The sequence below is a fragment of the Trachemys scripta genome, chromosome 9 (assembly GCF_013100865.1).
Source record: "Trachemys scripta elegans isolate TJP31775 chromosome 9, CAS_Tse_1.0, whole genome shotgun sequence".
NCBI lineage: Eukaryota > Metazoa > Chordata > Testudines > Emydidae > Trachemys > Trachemys scripta.
Genome location: NC_048306.1, coordinates 20,651,257 through 20,672,406, shown reverse-complemented (window position 1 = coordinate 20,672,406; position 21,150 = coordinate 20,651,257). Strand labels below are relative to the sequence as shown.

At 39.9% G+C, this 21,150-nt stretch overlaps 1 protein-coding gene across 8 annotated transcripts; it reads right to left on the bottom strand.

Annotated features, from left to right (window-relative positions):
- Nucleotides 1-6,221: 6,221 nt before the first annotated feature.
- Nucleotides 6,222-20,707, bottom strand: RLIM (ring finger protein, LIM domain interacting). Of its 8 annotated transcripts, none has more exons than XM_034780927.1 (6): nucleotides 20,457-20,706; nucleotides 17,670-17,790; nucleotides 13,863-13,970; nucleotides 11,346-11,538; nucleotides 9,584-9,667; nucleotides 6,222-8,446 (listed from the first exon to the last, which is right to left on the bottom strand). In XM_034780927.1, the coding sequence occupies exons 4-6, from the start codon at nucleotides 11,512-11,514 to the stop codon at nucleotides 6,906-6,908; spliced, it is 1,794 nt and encodes a 597-aa protein (XP_034636818.1). In that variant the 5' UTR covers nucleotides 11,515-11,538; nucleotides 13,863-13,970; nucleotides 17,670-17,790; nucleotides 20,457-20,706; the 3' UTR covers nucleotides 6,222-6,905. The 8 variants fall into 8 exon arrangements, with proteins under 8 accessions (XP_034636818.1, XP_034636815.1, XP_034636820.1 ...); XM_034780924.1 differs by having other exon boundaries at nucleotides 17,670-17,787; XM_034780929.1 differs by having other exon boundaries at nucleotides 17,670-17,729.
- Nucleotides 20,708-21,150: the final 443 nt, after the last annotated feature.

Below are 21,150 nucleotides of genomic sequence, written 5' to 3'. Positions count from 1 at the left end.
AGATTCCAGGATGTCACTATTGCTATTGATTTTACATGGAAAATGCTTGGATCCTATAGGGAAGGGTGCTAGTATAAAACCCTAAGATAGAGAGAAGTTAGACTATAGAGGACATTTTTCTTGAAGAATTTGGTGCTGGTAAAAAGACACCTTAAAAAATGAAGTCTGCCCTATATAGAGTAGGTACTGTACAGACAGCAAGGTATAGAGTAAGGCAAGCTTCTCCTTGCAATCACATCAACACTGAGTGGGCAGGGCCATGAGAGATCAGTTTCAATGGCCATTCTATGTAAGAATTCCAACAAGAACAAACAATGCTAATTGTGGTGGTGGTTTCTAATAATGTGGCTGTTGCCACTTCCCAACAGAGACCAACTCACTTCATATAATGAATATCAGTACCTATCGGAGGCACACTTGAACCAGTCATCTTGAAATAAAAGGAGGTGGGGATTATGATCCCCATCTGTGAAACGGAAACTGAGGGAGAAAAGCAAAGTGACTTGCCCAAGACTACAAAGACTGTATTAGAGCCAGGATTAAAACTCAAGACTTCCCAATTCCCAAGCCTTTGCCTTCAGAAAGATTAGATTATGTTCCTAATTAAACAGATAAATCATCCTTGAAGAGCACTGAAAGCATCTTCACACAGAGGACACCACTATTTTGCTTTGCAGTACACTTAAGGGTGCCACTTTTGGTCCAAACTGAACTCAATACTGTTAGTTTCTGATGCAAGACATCACTTTTATCAATAAATATCTGCACAAAGAAGTTTGAGAAATTGCACAAAGCAGTTAAATCCATCCTTCCTCCCACAGACATAGCTCTTATAACGTATGTCTATGTAAGCCTTCATATTATGCCACACAATCCTATCACTCTTTTCCTACTCCTCCCTTCCATTTTTTGTTACACCTTGTTGAACGCTGTCCTAATAAATACAATTAGACTTCCCCACCCTTTATTTCAGACATCATCCCATGTGTCCAGGATTGGTCATTGCTTCCTACTCATAGAGCATGCATGGAAAAGCACTGATAGTTTTCCACATCCTCCAAAAGGTATTTAGTTTCCTTCTCATTCAAGTGGAGCACTGCACACAGGTCAGAGATTAATTTTAAAAAGCAGCCTCTGGCCATACATGAATTTATGCAAACTTGGTAGCGTTTCTATGGCCCTCTGCATGTTTCTAGTTTGACTTTCACCGCTGAGACCAGGTCGCTGATTTCAGTTACTGAATAGCACCCACAAATCACAGCTACTATTTTGAAAGATGATTTAAAACTATGTCCTTGTATTCTATGCACCAACCGATTTAGTGAACTCTTGTATGTAATGATTTATTCCTTCAGTTTAGCATACAAAGAGGCAAATTCTTTTGACAAAAAACCATAGGTTGTTCCTATTCCTTTCCTGCTCTCCCACTTCATACAACAGGAAATAATGAAAAAAAATGGATTCCTATCACATTTATCATGAGCTGTTAACCCTGGTAGTCTCAATTACATTCCCACTACAGAATGAACACACACACACCCCCAGTCCCCAAGGAGCGATGATCAAGAACAAAATTATCACTTCATGCATTTTATTGAGTCTATTTAAATTTGCATTATGACATCTTACATAGGAAACAAACTCCTCCTAAATGTTAGCTATCAAATATGATCAAACTGTTTGATGACCTTTTAGAGTACCATTTTGTACTAAAGTCCAATATAAACAATGTAAAGCACTGTACAAAAAGGAAAATTGTTACATTCTCAGTTTAATACAGGGCTTCCCAGCCAACAGCCTAACAAATATAAGGAAGGGCTCTTGGGATTTTAATTTAAGTGACAAAAACCAGATAATGGAACCAAATAAGGTTCAATAATGGATTTGCCCGTAAGAAAAAGGAAATCTCGGTGCAAAAGAGGTTGGGAAGCCCTGGTATAACAGAATCAAACTAATTTGTACACAACATAATTTAATGTGCTTTGAGTAAATTACATTACCATTAGATTTGCTTCTGTCTCCTTCCCCTCAGCAATGCAACCCAAACAAAAATAAAGCCTCTTGCAAGTGAAAATTTCCAATATTTCTAACTGTGTTGCTCAATTCCCTTAACGTGGCTCCAAGTTAACACCTCCTGGGAGAAGCCAGATAACCTGGCACAGGCATTTCCATTACAACTGTGTACCTAATCAACTCAAGATCTGATCACGTATCCCTAATCAAGTCACTTAAATCCCCAGTTGTACTGAGGATGAACGGAAACACCAGATTCTTGCACAGAACACCACATTACAGTTATAGTAAGGGTCTCAACTTAATGCCAAGAAAAGTTAAGGCCGCAGCTAAACAGCTAAACCCAGCCAGCTGAACCTTGATATTGCAAAATATGTGCTGATTAGGAACACACACTGTTGGAAGACCCGTGGAATACCTAGGCACACTGGTACAAAATGGAAACCAATGGTCAGCTTTAACTAAATTTCTCTTCTCATCTTAAAATTAGACCCTAGTTACTATAACGCATCTCAGATCATGAATTTCCTCAAAGTGTAGGCAAGTATTTTAAGATACATTTCTTACTGAAATTATATTGGTGAAATGGTCCTTTGGACACTACATATTCGCATAATCCATGGATAGCAGACAGTCATTACCGTCCATTGTGTCAACATTAGTTGAAAACACATTAATCTGCAAGTTGGCACAATGGCCAATCATGGCTTCTTCAAAATTGGTACAGTATCATGTTAGTGCAGCTGCTATGCATGCACACTAATACTTCCTACGGAAAGTCCTTAAGAAACTTTTAACGAGTAGTTTCTATGCATGCAGTGCAGCAACTACCCTGTCAAATAACACTATTTTCCAAACAAGGATCAGTTAACATAAATGAACTAACTGCCTGCAAAATACTATTTGCAAAAAGCTGTTTATTTTTACAAAAGTGCAAGTAAAAGAAGAACCCCAGTAAAAATCAGTCACTACTTTTCACAGTTCTTTCACTTAATGGATAAAACCCATTAAAAATGTCTACAAATTTGCAGTTTGATTAGAACTATATACTGCACTCTTACAAAACAAAAGATTGTGCACTCTTCTATGTTTTAAATACCTAGGGGTAATCCCAAACACCAGGAGGATGGCTGTCCACAATGTGCAAGAGTGTGTGTGTGTGTTTTTTGTTTTGTTTTGTTTTTTAACATCAGCTTTCCTTATACAAGCTCTAGCAGGAGAGCTCCTTCAAACACAAAACCAACTTAAACAGCAAAGAAATTAATGTTTTAATAAATAATGGAGTCAAAGATGTGTATTTCCCCAACTTTGAAGGAGGGTAAAAAAAGCTTCCTCAAGATGGCACCATAAACTAAGACGAGGAGAGCAGCAATGTATAAGGCGGCTACCAGAATCATTTAAATTTATTCATCTATGTACACGTGGGCATTAACCACCCCCCCCCCCACAAAAAAAAAGGTAACAGCTGTGTTTTAACCCTCTCAGTGGCCATGGGCATCCAGTAAAGTGGCTGTAAAAACAGTGCACATCCATCTACAATTCCAATGCTGAAAAAATAGGTTTAAGCTTAAGAAAGCTATAGGTGCAAATATGTTAAGAATGCTTGGCACCAAAAGGATTCATATATTTTTAAATAAGTTGATTCAAGAGAGACTAACTTTAGCTAATTGTGAGCACCTCACTAGAGACACTTTTATACTTTACCTATAATGCTTGCAATTTAATTTAAAATTGAAGTATTAATATTGGCTTTTAAAGCTTAATATAACTAATTTAAAGGAAAGAATGATGCCCATAAATTTCTTGTACTATACAGGAATTAACTAAATTATCTTATAATAATAGGGCCTGATCCAGCAACCCTTACTCAGATGAGAATTCCTGCTGCTGGATCAGGCCAATAATTTTCCAGATTTGTTTTGCACAATTCATAATAGGAAAGTATTCATAAACGCCATTGAGTTACTGGGTGTAGCTCAGAGCTCAGTTATACCATTGCTCATTTCCAGAACTGTTGTGGACGTTGGTAAATGCCTCATCTACGTAAGAGTTCCTCACTAACAGCAATATCACTCTTGTCAATTGTTTGAAGTCAAAAGAAACAAACCCCATTGCTACTGGTATAGTAAGAGTTTAAAAAGGAATTTCATTATAAATAATTAAAACATTCGAAACATTCAAAGGATTCTTAATTGAGATGAACACTGGTTTCTGGTACCTTTTTGGGAACCTCAGACACTTTAACCATTGTTACAATTACATGAAGTTAAAACATTAAGGCATACCACTTTTAGGCAATCATAATAAAACTACAAGATGGTTGAACTGTATAGTTCTTGGAAACCAAGAACAATCTTAATTAAAAAAAAGAGTAACTGCTTAATGAGGTATTACAGTCTTCCTCCACTGTGTATCGCTTGTTGCTAATGGGCTCATATTATTCTCATTTCTGTCCTTAGTCCTCATAAGACATCTGATTTTAAAAAGCTAAAAGTGTATTTAGAAATCAGTAGCAAATACCACTATAAAATATTTCAATTTTAATTCTACAGTCCAAGTCAGCAAAGAGTGTTACTGAAAAATGCGAGTGATTGCATACACTTATGTGCACACTACAGAAAAGATTCAAAAATCAGGGTGTCCAATGTTTGAGAAGTAGTTTTGGCTTAAGATTCATTAGCTACATTCATGAATCAAAGTCCAACCAGTAACATTAATATCTAACCTCCAATTTTATAGATGAACACATCTCAGAGAGAGAACATTTGAGAGCATGTATTTGTTTATAAAGGTTTTAAAAACATACGATAAGGAACACCCTTACTAATGATGGAGCATTCCACCACAAGGGAAGTGAGCTCACAAGCCAGTCAGGATTCCCCATTGAACTGAGAACGACATGAAAATGCACTGTTAGAAAAACGGGAGGGCTCCAGAACACCCTGGAATCCTGAACTGACTGGTGAGTAGTTCAATTATAATGACTTAGCAGCTAGGATGACGTTCTATGTAACCACCACTCAAACACTGAAGATTAGTTAATGTAAAAAAAATATATATATATAGGTCAGGTTTGGTTTTGTCATCTGAGTATCGAGCAACATTTTGGATCTAGCCAGCAAGAGCAGTTCATATCCCTAGTTAACAACTACTATATATTTTTTTTTTTACTTGAAATAGAACATTGCTTTCCTTGAGAAGCATGTAGCATTGGCAAAGCTACTAAAGAGTAAAGGTTTCTTGGGAATGGGGGGGAGGTTTCCCACCATGTAAAGACAGCTGAGGTATGAACATTTCCAAAGCAGACTTAAAATTGTGTAAATGCATTTATAAGATTTGAATTGTGATAAGCCCACACTAACTTTTAATACAAAACCCAAGTGGAATTTAGACAGTCTTTAACAATAAAGAAACATGCTTAATATTTTACTTTAAGGAAAGTAAGTTGCAAATTCAAACAACTTGAAATTTCATTTTTTAAATGTACTCCAGTAACCAATAATTTAAGATTGGCAATTCATTTGAGAAACTTCTGATAGAAGATTATTTCTCAGTTACACCTAAACGTTAATTTCTCTACCATGGATACTTAGGCCACATGCAACTGCCATTGATTTTTGGAAGCCAGCATGTTAAATCATTAACAAAGCTCCAGAGATTACTAGGTCATTAGGGTGGGAGGAGAAAATTAATTTGCCAACATTTGTCTGCTGAAAGTTACATACAGCTCCCTCAGTGATTAAAATACAGCTTAATACAAAATTGGGCAAAATCCTCACTGAATGAAACTGGTACATACAAGTTTGTATCATTACACATCAGTAACCATACAAAGAAAAAACCAGTCTTCAGAGCAGGTTTCTATTTCTTTTTTTTATATCACCTTTTTTGGTGGCATTACTGAGCCAAGTCATTGCAATTATAACATTCCATTTCCATCAGTTTTAATTAAATTAAGAGGTCTAATTCTTAACTGTTTTATGTTACAGTAGCTGTTCACATAAATTAAATAGTACAGATATGCACTGCTCTTGACAATAACATTTACAAAAGCAGCTCGCTTGTATTTAGTTTGCTCTGTGTGTGGTGGGTCTTATATGAAAAGCATTCTCTTCATTTCTAAGCATGGTACAATTTTAATTCTTAATGCATTAGTACAACAGTGCACTGGAAAAGTACTGAGCTTCTACAAAAAAGCTTTACAATTGTAAAACAAAAATTGTGATTTTTTTATTTAAACAAGCATAGGCAATTCTTATATTTCCACAAGATAAATATCCCGATTAAGCTATCAGCTCGCTCTACAGAGTGCCATAGTGATGGGCTGGAGACAGCTGTACAATGGGAAAAGGGCTAACATTAGTGTTATCTGCACTCATGTGTCCAAGAATACCCAATATGAAAATTAACCAAAATTATATTTAAGGGTGCAGTTGCATTAATTTCATATTCAGTGGGATAGCTGGGTTTGCTTTTAAAAATCCACTATGAAGCATGTGCTGTAGCTAGGATGACTTCTCAGATAAATTCCTTACAGGGATGAGTTGAGTGCTGAGGTCTTTAAGATTCACAATGCATTGGGGAGGGGATGGGGAAGGAGCTTAACAGTCTTGATGATAAAAAAAAATGAGAAATTTATAGCAAATAGGTATCTTTGGGGAAATAAAATTGTCTGAAATTCGAGACACTGAAACTGAATAGATTTGGAGACTGTAATTTAAAGAGATTCCCATTTTAAAAGCTTTAATTCTGAGAAAATGTTTCCATGAGGGACGAAGCAGCCAGACTCATTACTTTACATTGAAGCACCACTCAAAAGGTGGTCATAATGAAAGTGATCTTGTTGCCCATCACTATTACACCAGCTGTTCAGCCACAAATTCAGCTCTCATTTAGACAACACTTTCTCTGTTACCAGACGCTAAGACTGCTCTACGACAAATAGGACAAGTGGAATTTTCTGATAACCAGCGATCAATGCAGTGGACATGGTACTCATGGGAACAAGGCAGTTTACGAAGCTTGTTGCCCTCTGTGTATTCTGTAATACAGACACTACAGGTTTTCAGAGCATCGCTTTCACCAAAATTCCTCCATGCTAGGTTGTCAATTTGTTCTTTGGTGAGTCCTCTTGGCTGGTCATCATCATCCTCATTTAGTAGAAAAAACTGTGCTAGGCTAAGGAATGGTAAAGAGCCACTTTCTTCAAAAGTGACTGATCCCCTAGTATTCCGACCTTCCCGCCTAGCAGATGTTGAACCTCCTTCATTACTATTTTCATATACCTCCCCTGAGCTACCTTCAGTACTTTCATTGCGTGAACTAGTACTACCACTATCACCTCCATTCTGTAGCTCAGGAGCATCTACATTTTGGTTTGGGGCTGGGCCATTAGGATCTGCATCACCATCACTGTACATATAATAGTTTAATTCTCCAAAACCTGTCATTATCTGCCTTAGAATGGTCTGAATTGCAACCGATGTTGTCTCATTAAAGCCCGTGTTTATGATTCTACGAATAGGAATCCTAATGGTACTGACATAAGTTCTCACTCCAGCCCGTTCTGAACGTGAAAATGTACGCCTAAGCCCTCCACGTTCACTTTCATAAGTGACTGTATTGTTTGGTGTCTGGGACCTGGATCGGGTTCGGTTGGCTATGCTGTCTCTCTGCCGATATTCTCCTGGACGGACTCTTCTCACTTGAAGATCAAGAACTATAGTAGGTGGTCTCTGTCCAGGAGCTGCAGACTCACTGCTGCCATTTGTTTCTGAAGAACCTAATGCTGGAGGAGCAGGTCTTGTTTCAGGGGTTGAAAACAGAACTGCATTTTCACTTGTAATCTCAGTCCCCGTCGTATGTTGCCTTAACGTCACATGCTGTCTAGTTCTAGAACTTCCCTCAGATTCGTTTACGAGGGAATGATCAAGTGTCTGAGATGGCATATTATGAGGAGACCTGCGAGGAGTCTCACTTGCTGGATTAATAGGTGACCTACTTCTATCAGTCCTAGCCCGGGTTCTTCGTTGTTCTGGGCTCCTGCTTCTTGCTCTTCTCTGGCCTCTGAGAGGAGATGCTTCCTCAGTTGCTAACTCCTCAGAGGTACTTCTGTCTGAGCCAGGCTGCCTTACAGATGGCGATTCAGATCTTGGAGTCTCAGTGTCACTTTGGCTATTTTCCAAATCCTCACCATTAGAGGGCTCTACAGATTGCTCATTTTCAGCTTCTGGGTTTGGGTTCCCATTATTACGGTTGACATTTATTTCCAAACTGAATCTGAAATCACCACTGTTAGGGTTAGTCCGGCTCACTGCCCTCCAAGACTGGTTTCCTCTTTGCCCGCTCCGTGTGGTATTTCCAGTCTGTCGTACTGAATTAAGCCAGTCTATTATGGAATCTCTATTAGAAACATCTTCTGTGGATTCTGCACCTGTCAAAAGAAAGGGAACTACCAAAATTAGAGAACTGAGGTAATTCTTAGATTAAATTTTCCAAAAATAAAATTCTTAATTAATCAAGTTACAGTTTTAAAATATTTAAGTCTTTTAAACACTGTAACTGTTTCATCCTTAACAGCTTGATAAGTGTTATGTCCACAAGAGCTTTTTCTTTGAGTGAGCATGAGTGGACATTTTTCTACTGCCAATAATTATATGCCTCTTTAGAAGTTGTAGCCAAATAGCAAACAAGTCATCAAAATAATTATTTCTTGTGACAACTAAATGGAAAGTCAGTTATGTTTCAATGGTAAAAAAAACATTAGATTAGATTTTTTTACTTGCTCAAATACTGTCAATTCAATGGCCTAGTACAGCAGCAGTTAAATCACAAACCAAAGCCATGTCTACATAACAAGCGTACAGAGGCACAGCTGTACCGATACAGTTGTGATGCTGCAAGAGTACTTGTGTAGCCATATTATGCCAACAGGAGAGAGCTCTCCGGCCGACATAATAAAATCAGCTCAATGAACAGTGGTAGCTATGTCAGTGGGAGACACTCTCCCACCGACATAGTGCTGTGCACATGAGCGCTTATTATGGTAAAATTTATGTCATTCAGGGGCAGTGTTATTTTCACATCTCTGAGCAATAAAAGTTTTGCTGACATAAGTGTTAGTGTAGACATTGCCTTAGTGGCCTGGAATACTTGAGTTTGCTAGACTAGAGAACCATTTAGCTAACAATGAACAATGACAGGGTTCAGTGGGACCTGTGTGTAAACCTTTATGCAGAGAGGCACTGTGGCAACCTTGAGATGGAAAGAGTAAAGGTGAGAAAATGCGGGAATCTCAGAAAGCACCCCTGTAAGGGAACAGAATGGAGAGAAATCTAAACAAAAAAAGAAATGCAGAAGCGATCACAGTGCAGCAAAATAGAAGCGTGATGTGTTCTAGCTGAAATCTCTTCAAAACTTTGATCTCTGAAGCAGAAATTAGATAATCTTCACTTCTAAAACACTGCTCACCTCGCACCTGCCTAGGCTTAACATGTTCCATTCCTGCACTCAAGTTAAGATCTATATTGGGTGCTAAAGTTAAGAGCTTCCACAAATACAATATTTATACCTCTGTTCTCATCACCATTTTGCTGTGGTGGACCTTCTTTAACTTGATGTAGCCTTCTCATCAATTCTTCTTCAGTAATTTCACCTTAGGAAGCAAGCAAAGTTTTGCAAAACTATTTTAAAGGCAGATATATAAAGGCAAGAATAATCCATAGGCTAAGAGTTCTTACGCTTACATTCTCTTTGAACTGCAAAAACTGTACTAACAAGATACTGACTGCTGCTAAGTGTTTGTTGAATTCTGACACACCACGATACCTATAAGTCGGGGTAGCCAAAGTATACCCCATAGTTCTCCAACACTATTGCCTTTAGGTAAGACTTGCTGAGGCTCCAGCTAACAGAGTTACAACCTGCTCAGAAGAAGATGGTGAAATGCTTGCTGGGTCTTGTAACCACATGTCAGCGGTATTCTCCATCCTATATCAATCAAGGCCTCATTTACATGAGAAAGTTGCACTGGTTATCTAAAAGTGTAATTTTAAACTGATTTAGTTAAACCAGTGCAAAAAAAACTCAGACACATTTCAGATTAAGAGTTGTTTATTTCAGTTTAGCACAAGTCTATTAGGAATCAGTTTTATCTAAGCCAAAATAAGCCACTCTTATACTGAAATAAGACTGTTCACACCGGTTTAACTAAACCGGTTTTAAAATTACACCTTTAGTTAAACCAGTGCAACCTTCTTATTTAAAAACGGCCCAAGTGAGACTCAGATACCTGGCAAGATGCCAAGGCAGCCCTCAGTAGTGCAGACTTTGCAAGTCCCAGTGAACACTAACATTTTCTTAAAATTGAATTAGCACCATCTAGTTTAACCTAACAAGCTCGACACTATTCGTATTACCTTCAAGGAATGGCCTACTGCAGCGGTTTTCAAACTTCAGGTCGCGACCGAGTACTGGGTTGTGGAATGCAAGGCACTGGGTCACCTTGCTTAGCACACAGGGAGCCTGGTGCCTGGCCAGTAAAAACTAGTCCCTACCTGTTCTGAGTCTAACACCACGTTTGCCATGGAAGCAGCCAGGAGCAGATCCGGCTCCTAGGCAGGGGGGCCTCAGGGCTCCGCGCGCTTCCCACGCCCTGAGCAGCAGCTCCGCACTCCCATTGGCTGGTTCCCGGCCAATGGAAGCTGTGGGGCAGTGCCTGCGGACAAGAGACACGTGGACCTGCTTGCCCTCCTCCGCCTAGGATTCGGACGTGCTGCTGGCCGCTTTCGGGGCACAGCACAGTCCGCGGTGACAGGACAGCCTGGAAGCCTGCTTCTGCACCCCGGCTGCATTGCTAACCAGGAGCCACCGGAGATAAGCTCGGACCCAAACTCCGCACCCCAATCCCCTCCATCAAAACCCAGAGCCCCTCCAACAAAACCCATGGCCCCTTCCTGTACCCCAAACGCCTCATCCCCAGCCCAGCGTGTGCACCCACAGCCCAGAGCCCTAACCCCCTCCTGCACCCCAACCCTCTGCCCCAGCCCAGAGCTCCCTTCCACACCCTGAACCCCTCACCCCCACACCCCAACCATCTGCCCTAGCCCTGAGTCCCTCCGACACCCCAAACCCCTCATCCCCCGCTCCGTTGGGTCGCGGGCATCAAAAATTTTCTCCAACTGGGTCACCAGAAAAAAAGTTTGAAAACCACTGGTCTACTGTGTGCTCAACTAAGCAGAAGAACTACTCTCTACAATGGCATAAAATAGTACTAAAAATATAATAACATTTGTGAATTAAAGTTTTCATGCTACCTACGTGTCGTAACATACCTGGTGTTCCTAGCAAATTGTTATCCCTCATAAGCCTATAGTCCTCTTCATTCAGGTTATTGACAAAGTGATAGAAAGCTTCTTCACGTTCTAATCGATCCAGCTGACTCCGGCGCTGTGCTTCTGAGTGATCAATACTTCCTTTATCGTTAGAATCTGAGCTTTCCATGTTGATGAAAGAGTGGGAAAGTATCTAAAAAGGAGAAGAAAACTACATATTTTGAAAACCATACATACAAAAACGAATAAAATAATCTGTAATGCTTATTCACACATTCAGTGGAATTCAGCACAATCTGTCATTGAACTTGACCCTGACAACACACACTTAATCACTATCATATATTTAAATTATTTAAGGAGAAATTTAGTTTGTACTACAATTTAAATCACAACTTGGTTCAGCATTTAAATCAATAATTTTGAAAATGCAATATGTTTAGGGAAGCATCAAAATTACAGACCAAATCCTTCAGCCAATCTTTTGTGCACCCAACACTGCTCAGGAAGGAGACGTCTAAACCCCCTTATAGCATACCCTGATGTTGCAGCTACTTGACAAAGCACAACCTAGAGCAGCCTAAAGGCTGGCTTAAAACAATCCTGTAAAGGACGTGAGTCATCTGAATCCAACACTATGTTCCTTTAGAAGACAATTTTAATAGGGTTAAGACTCCTAAACTCAAGCCTATAAGGAAACGAAGTGCCTCGTGTTACTCATCAGCAATCCTTCTGGACAATTAAGAGGAATAGCCAATCCCCAAAAGCCAAAAGAATTTGGAAGAAATGTGAAAACTAGGAAGTGGAATTACAGCATAGTAGATTGTGGGTGCCAGAGAACACCTTGCAATACAAAGATCATTCAGTTCCTCAGGAAAAAAAGGTTCTGTAGAATGAATTCTGGGATTTAATGCCAAAAGTCATTTATTAGACAGCAGTTCAACTATAAATTTTGATGAAAGTGGAATATGAGACCAAAAAGTCTTGTGTACCTGGCATATTGCCAGCTGTAAACAGGAATCCAATATATATGCATTCTCCCCACACTTTTCCTACTTCAGTTAGCTTAGAACCTCTAACACATCTCTCAACATTAGTGAGAGATACAGCAGTATCTGCATTTGGTCAACGACAACAGTGAAAACATACCACCTCTGGAAAAATGATGTTAACCCTAAACCTATCCAAATGGAAGCCAAAACAAGGAAGCCTGGTTATTAATCAGTAAGCCTCACCAATCATGATGTCAAGCACTGTCTTGCACAACTGTGGGAATGCACCAATTACTCATGTGGCTCATTATCTAGCTAGTTTTACACCTGGTGGAATGCTCCTATACAACATTTCCACTGGAAATGTTTCCTTTTTTTAAACAGCTCCTGAAGCCTCATGAACATACTGAAAGGGAGAAGGAGTGGGGTGGGGGGATTCTGTTTTGTGCTTTTTAATCGGAGAATTTCCAAATATAATAGGATCTGTTTCTCAGCCACTTGTCTAGTGCAGTGGTTTTCAACCTGTGGACCCTGGGGGTCCGCAGACTATGTCTAAGACTTCCAAAAGGGTCCGCACTTCCATTTGAAATTTTTAGAGGTCTGCAAATGAAAAAAGGTTGAAAACCACTGGTCTAGTGCATGAAACTGATCCTCTTTTTGGTTTCTAAACAAAACTGTAAAGAAAAATCAGAACGTCTCTACAGTTTAAATCATCATAAATAGAGGATAGGTTTTGCATGATCTTCAAGGCCTATTTGTTTACACACATTAAGGTAACTTACACAAGAGTTACTGTGTTTGTTTTCTTCCCTCTCCAAGCCCAAAATTACATGTCAGATGTGGGAAATGTCATTATTGGAAGAAGGCCTCAGAAGAGGGTCTTGCATTTAGAGTCAACACTATTAGGGTTACTCCTGGAGGCTTGTCTACATTAGGGATTTTCACACTGGTATAGCTACACCTAGTATAAACTCTGCACCAATCCAGTTTATCCAGCTCCAAAAAACAGTTCTCTTCTACCTTAGCCATTGCAGAACCCTATAAATTCTAGATGCCTATCACTAGGATACTAATAGTACTACAATGACAATAGGGTTTCCTTGGTTCTGCCTAGCTACGCAATAGGATTTCAATAGTGGCAGTAAAGCAGCACTATTTCCATATTACTATGCAACAGACTCCTATGGAAACAATAACTAGATACAGCTGTCCCTCAGGGATTTAATCACTGAGGCACACCATCCAAATTGTGTCTTGAGTGTAGTATACAATCTTGATGCCTAAAATGAGACCTAACCTCTAAAATGTGAACAGCACAGTAAGATATCATAAGCAGCATATTACCATAAAGCAAGAAATGCAAATAAGGGCAAGACACACCATGTCTGCCTATACATTATGATAGACATAACTGTGGCATCCTATTAAACCTGCATAGGGGAGGCCATATATAGTATGTTTCACTTCAGTGAGTTTCCTTGCTTTTATTGCTTTAGGTCAACTTAACATGAGATTTTGTTCTTACCTGCGTAATACAACCTGAAATTTCCCTTCTTCTGTCAGCACAGAACTGGCGAGGGAGAGCAGAAATGTCTGGAGGAGCTCATGTCTCTAAGATGTAGTGAGTGCAGATCTGTTGATTATAGCCAACTTTAGTTTATCCAGTAATGAAACTGAACATCTTTATGGAAGCACAGTAAGATTTGTCTAAAGTTCGCTGGAAACAAGAGTCTGTACAGCTATTTGACTGAAACAAGTGAAAGTTTTCTTTAAAATGGTGATGGGAGTGTTTTTCAGCAGCTGAATAACCAGATATTTTTGCAGTAAACTCTTAAATTGGTATGCCCACTCATTGAAAGTCAGTCAAGTGATTCCCTGTAGTTACTCATTAACAATCCACTTAAAGGTGCCAGGCACAAATGACTAATGATGTCCTTACCATCAGTAGAAAGCAGCAGAGTCTACGGAAAACAGTAAGCTTTAATAGCAAGAAATGACTATCTATAGTTCAAGATTTTATAATCTCCAAGGGAGGAATTATTTTATGGTCTCCGGGGTATAAATGATCGAGAACTAAAGATATTCATTTGGTATTGAAAAAAGTTGCCATTGTCAGTTACTTTGCTCCACTACCAGTACTAAAATTATCAATTCATTGATACTGTGACAACTAGGCCTGAGTAGAAAGTCATACAAATGTAAGGATATAACTTAGAAGCCAATCTACGAAAGAGGGTCAGGCATCACAATTCAAGAATTTACTAAAGTAGCTGTTTAAGAAATTCACTTCGGACCCCATACAACAGTAAAATGCTTAAACTCTCAGTTCACCTTTATCTTTACTACCTTACACTTATATGGTACCTTCCATCTGAGGATAACAAGATTCTTCCCAGAAATAAGTGTTAATTGAGCAGATGGCACAATGACCTACCAACTAAGTCTTCCTTGCGTGAAAATAAATAAGCTGTTTCAGGACATAGTAAAATAACCCAAATGCTATCTGAGCTGAATTTACCTTAGTACATGTACTTCGCTTCCTGTAAGTGAATAAAACCCACCTAAAATTAAGTAGCAGTCAAGCATTCATTGCTGAAATCTGCAACTTGTATAAAGTAAAAGGAAACTTGACCCTAAAGGATCAAAGTCTTTCCTTTACACTGTTTGAAGAAAAATGAGTGATTTAAAAAAAATAAAGTTGTGCTCTTCATCAGCAATATGTAGTAGGTCTCAAAGTCCTTAGTAATAGGAGGAAAAAGACTATGACCAACCAAATTAATAAAACAGCAAGCACTGTTAAGAATTGGCTGGAAGGAGTTAATCTCCCCCAAAACGTCTTGTGTCTAAATGATTGATATTTTAAGATGAAATGAAAATATACGGGTTTCAATATTTAAGAGTGACATCATTTCATTTGGCATGTACTGGATATTTTCTAGAAAATTAGATTCCTATACATTATGCAGATTTCTTAACTCTCTTCCCAGCAATTTAATTTATAACTCTGAATACACAAAAGGGATGGTTAATAGGTGGAAATAGTTTAGCAACTGTGCTCAACACAGGACTAATTTCTAAATAGTGATTACCTACTACAATACTTAATGAGCTATTACCAACTGATCCACTTCCATCCCACAGGAACTGGTCATCCTTTTTGGCAACCAGAGGCGAATTTGTTGTATCAGTGTAGAAGTCAGAGTTGCCCTTACTTAAACCAAACTTCAAGAAAAATGTACAAGACAAAACTCAGATGTTGACTTGAAAATATATACATTCCCTACCCCCCAAAGATCACCTAAATCTCTAATAGGACTATTAATCCTCTTTCTTGATGAAACTTCATCCTTAGCGCCCTGTCAAGAAAAGCTCTCCAACACCACATAATTCAGATTGAGAGAAATTAAAACTAGCTATTAGAATATTTTGAACTCCATTTCTCTCAAGGTACAAAAATATTTGCAAAACCTAAGTCATATTTTAAAGTGCCTTATTTACCATGATGTGACAACCAAATTAATGACTAGGCTTCAAAAAACAAACTACTACAATCTGTGCTCTTCTAAGATGCACAAGAGAAAAAACTAGTAAACAGTTTTAATGTAGCTATGTCAAACACCAATTACTTTATAAATAATTAGTTGTAATACATTAAGAAACCACACATTTCATGTGTTTTAACCTTGAAGTTTCATCATTGTTGTATCCTATAAATCCTTGCTCTCAAAAAACAGACCATAGAAAATGACTGTTGAGTGAACCCAATTACTAAGAGCATTAAAAACAAAACAAAAAACAAGCATGTGAGGGAGAGGGCTCACTGAGATTTGCACCCCAATCCTGCGACAAGATACACACAGATGGACCACTGTGTCTACCTATAGCCCTGCTGAAGACAATGAGTTTTCCACATAGATACAGAGGTCTGCCTGTATGCCTTGTACTGCGGGATCAGGGCTTTCAGTCCAGTCTGAATATCTACAGCGTAGAGGCAATAGGGGATTAAATTTTCAAATTTTTAGAAGTCTGCCTTACATGTTAGGCTTATTCTTTGCCTGTTGCTATTAACTCTAATGGATGTAGTATGAATGTATCCATCTGGACATTAAATGTGATGGATAGATACTTATCTTACCCCAAACATTACACCACTCAAATTTCACTGGTACACTCTTTGCCTTAAAAAAAAAAAAAAACACCACACACACACCCCACTAAGCTGGAAAAATGTCAACTTGCCAAAGAACACCAAAAAAGTATTTTGTCTTTTTACAAAGTATTTGTATAAAATGCTATTTTAATAAAGGAACAAAGATGTTCCCAGAGCGCTAACGAGCAGGAGTCATAAGAATCAGAATGTCATTTTAATCATAGGTATGACATTGCAATAGAACATATGTCAACGCTTTCACATATCCAATAAAATGTTTCACTCTTAGAACTTCACTGTCAACTCCGAGGGCTCAAAATGTTATAATTTTCCTTATTAAAATAGCATTTGTCACAAAGACATGTTGAAAATGAAAATAAATAAGACATTATGTTGCTTTTGGTCTTTAGATTATACCACAGAAGAGAAGACCTATTGGACATGAGGTATCACAAGAGGAGTCTCATGAAAATGGTTCTCTCTTGCTCTAAAAATGAGCATCCTGTAAGGTCAGCAAGCAAAACGCCCACTCTGAAGTTAGGAGGAAGCAGCACTGTGGTATGTCAGCAGCCAATGTCGTCACTGAAAGGGAGAGCAGCAAAAGTAGGGTAGCATCCTGGGGAGCCAGACCCGCAAAACTGATGACCGTCGAGTAGTGCTCAAGTTTCAGCAGAAACGGGACCTCCGGTTAATGGAAGCTCTAAATCAAACATAACCTGTAGAATTTCAATGCAAAAAACATGTAACTTCAACTCTTCTTTTAACTCCATTTCATCCGCAAAATTGTTGCTATTACAGATTCTACTGGAGATAACAGGCCAATGCTATGCTGACAAACAACTGCAACCAATAAATGAGGATTACGGTACAAACCTATCCTGGTTGCTGTCTAATTCATGAAATACTCCCAAATATATATTTTTTTTAAATAATACCTTATTAAATAACATTTAAGTTATATATTATGTTTAAATATAAAACCAAGCTGTATGTAAAACTACAATCTCATCATCTGATTTTGATGACAAATCAAGAAACAGAAATTCATGTAGCTTATTTATGAGATTATGGATAGAGATGCCTCTGGCATACTGAATTTGTAAAAGATTGTTCTTGTTGGACTTTTTTTTAAAAGTTTTATTAAAATTGAGGATAAAGTAAATGCATATTAATATCTCTTACCTAATCAAGTGTTGCCACTTGACTTTTTAGCAATGAAGCTGCTCAGCTTTGCAGTCCTCACTGAAGGAAAGAGTTAAACATCAACACTTCAGATCAGCCAAGAAATACCAATTGGTGTCTGCTGACATAAACCAGGACAAGAAGATGAAATTGCAGCCTTATACGCATTTTATGTTTTTACGCACAGCCAAGTGTCTCATACATTCTGAAGAGAAAAGCAAATGGAAATGTTGTGACACTCCAAGTTACCTTTATATACCCATGGAAAGATCCATCCCTACATTAAAATTTAACACGGACATATTTTTAAAAAAATATGGGTTGCGAGATAGGTGCCTGTGCACAAGAAATTCAAAAGAAGAGATTCTGATGGTAAAAAGGTATAGATAAACGTGCTATGGTTTTTCCTTTCAATACTTTGATTGGTTTAGGTTTTTACAAGTTCCTGCCCCTCTTAGACGTCACCTAGAAGACGATTTAAAGGTGTGTTAGAACATGTTAGCTAACATGCTCTAAAAGTTTAGTGTAGACTATTCAACTAGTAAGTGATCAGTTAATCTAGTTGGGTTTCAATTAAATGAGTTTAGCATAGGTTAGACTATACAATGCCTTGTCTCCACTAGATTTGTTAGAACAGGGGTTCTCAAACTGGGGGTTGCAAGGTTATTACATGGGGGGTTGTGAGCTGTCAGCCTCCATCCCAAACCCTGCTTTGCCTCCAGCATTTATAATAATGTTAAATATATAAAAAAGTGGTTTTAATTTATAAGAGGGTCAGCTTGCTATGTGAAAGGGGTCACCATACACAAGTTTGAGAATCACTGTGTTAGAAAAGTGTTACTAACATTCCTACAGACATCTTTAAATCTTAGCCTAAATACATTCTTAAGAGCTTGTTTATACACAAGAATTGTACTGTTTAACTCCATAAGGGGCTACACCAATATAAATATGGTGATTAAAAAAATCATGCCCTCAACCAAACAAACAAGTGCAAAAAATGTGTGAAGATTAGGCCCCAGGCTGTTCTGAGTTTGGTGGAAAAATAAAGAGTGCTGAAACTGTCAACTCTCTCTTTTCTGTGAGGTAGTTAATATGGACTGGACAACATGTTTATTATCCAGGCTAGGGACTTGCTATTTGTTTGATGGTCACATCACCTTATATAAATATTGGTGTGGTTAATTATATGACATTAAGAGCCAGAAGCACATACATTTTTAGTACTGCTAACTGGGGGAGGAGGGAAGAATGCAGTATTTATTTCCTTTGTAACCCATTTAACAAAATATGTTTTCCTCTTTTGATGAGCAGTTAGATCATCATTTCTGATTCCTTTACTTTCCAAGTGATGATTAACCGTTCCAAAATGGTAAACCTCTGCTGGGCATACAGAGGCACTTTTAAACACTGGGCTATCACCATAACATATCCAATCCCAGACTCTGGAAGAAGATATTTAACTTCATCTACAAAAGGAAGGAGCTACTGTTTAATTTTCATCTCTACCTATCAACTTATTGTGGTTGAAATGATTAGAAGATGGATGTTACAGCTTCTTTACTATTTCATAGTCACCTCCAACTTGAAATTAATCAATATAGCCAATAGTGCAGATGGGAAGTAAGTCTTAGGTGTAGTGCTGTCCAGCTGATTGTTATTTGTGTACAACTTCAGTTTGAAAGCTTATTTATTCAACACTAAACAGGGTTCTTTGTTTATTCACTCCAGAAAATACAGACTGTATCCAATGTTCCAACTTAATTTCCTGGGGAAGTATTTTTGTTGAAACCCTTTTTGTAAATATATCAAATAGCTAGATAATGGATCAAGTCCATAAGATACAGACAGAATAGATTTTGGTCCTCCTTTGAGATGTATGACTACAAACAGCATAAGACATCCCAGGATGACCAGAGTTTTGAACCTCCATAAACATTCCTAAAAGTATAGATCATTTTTACATCCTCCTCAGAACATTTTTGGGGTGTGGTAAATAAAGGTAACTGGGAAGTAAGTGAGATTAGACAGATAAAATGGGGATCACAGTGCTATCAGTTTTCGTGGGTCACAAAACTATAAACAACGTGGACACTTGGAAAGAGAAGAGGCCCTCACAGAGAGTAACACGGACAGCCCTCTCCTCCTCTCTCCTCACGATGGGGCTCCTTGCTCCTGGTGTGGGGAGAATAAAATGAAGGCTTGGGCCTGAGACACTATGGCTCCTTAAAGGAGACACTGGACAGGAGAGAGAGAGGCCCGAGTTTTCCTACAAACCCAAAGGTCTAGTTTTAAGGTTCAACCCCCTCAAACCCAGCTGGGTACAGCGGAGCGAGAAGCCCCGCAGCCCACGAGAGGGAGCTTGGCCCGGTGCCCTTCCGGGCTCACGCCGTGTGAAGGGGAAGGGCCCTGAGGTGTCAGTCCTTCCCTGCCCGAGAGGATGGGACAGGAAGTGAGGCTCCCCTGCTGCCGACAAGGACCCGCGCTCACACTTGGGGATGGGGTAGAGAGGACCCAGGGGTCGCCTCCGTGGAGACAGGGAGACCGAAAGGGCCTGTTGTCCTCCCTGCCCCAGGAGCGGGGATCCCACCCACCGCCTGGGCCCTCCTCCCAACTTCCCCGGCTAGGCAGGGTTGAGTATCAAAGGGGGGCAGAGGCTCGGGGACACAGACTCCCCCTCCCCGCCGGCAAACAGAGCGCCGCCGCCGCCTCCTCCCCTGGGCCTGGGCCTCTCCCTCTCCCTTCCCTAGGCCATTTTGAAACTCTGCGTCCAGCCCCGATACTCACCCGGCGCCGCCAGGCTCCCTCCTCCCCCCCGGGTCTCGGTCCGTCGCTGGCTCCGGTGCTCAGCGGGCTCGGCCCTGGCTCGCCCTACTCCGTCCCTCCCCGAGCGGCAGCAGCGTCTCCTTCCCTCCCCCTCTCAGGCGGCCATTTTCTGCTCCATTGTTACCAGGGAAGTGGGGGGCCGGAAACAGGAGCGGCCGCCAGAGGAAGTGAAGGGAAACTCATTGCGCATGCTCACTGCTCTCCCGTACGCAAGGCGCCTTACACAAGCCGCCATAGAGCTTGGAGGACCGTGCAGAGAGAGCGGCCCCACTCACTGGCTAGGCAGCCATTTTGGATGGGGACAAGGAGGAGGGCGGGGCGTTGCGCGATGCCCTGAAGCGGTGGCGAGTGGCCGGTTAAATCTGAGCGGGGCCGGATTGGATGCGTGCAGCTCCCGCCTGCACTCCCGGTGAGCGCGAGGCCCCAGCCCGCGGGTCCTGCCTTGCACCCCAGCGCGGGGCGTTGTCCAGCCTCCGTCGCTGGCGCTCAGACAATCCCTGGTCTCTAAGGCGTCGGGTGAAAGACCCGGGTCGGTTGGGCTCCTGCACCAGGGGGATGGGCCACGGTGAACCTATGGTTGCAGGAAGGCTAATCCCAAATAAGGTTACCAACTTTGGTTGGACGAATTCCTGGAGGTTTCATCACGTGACATTAT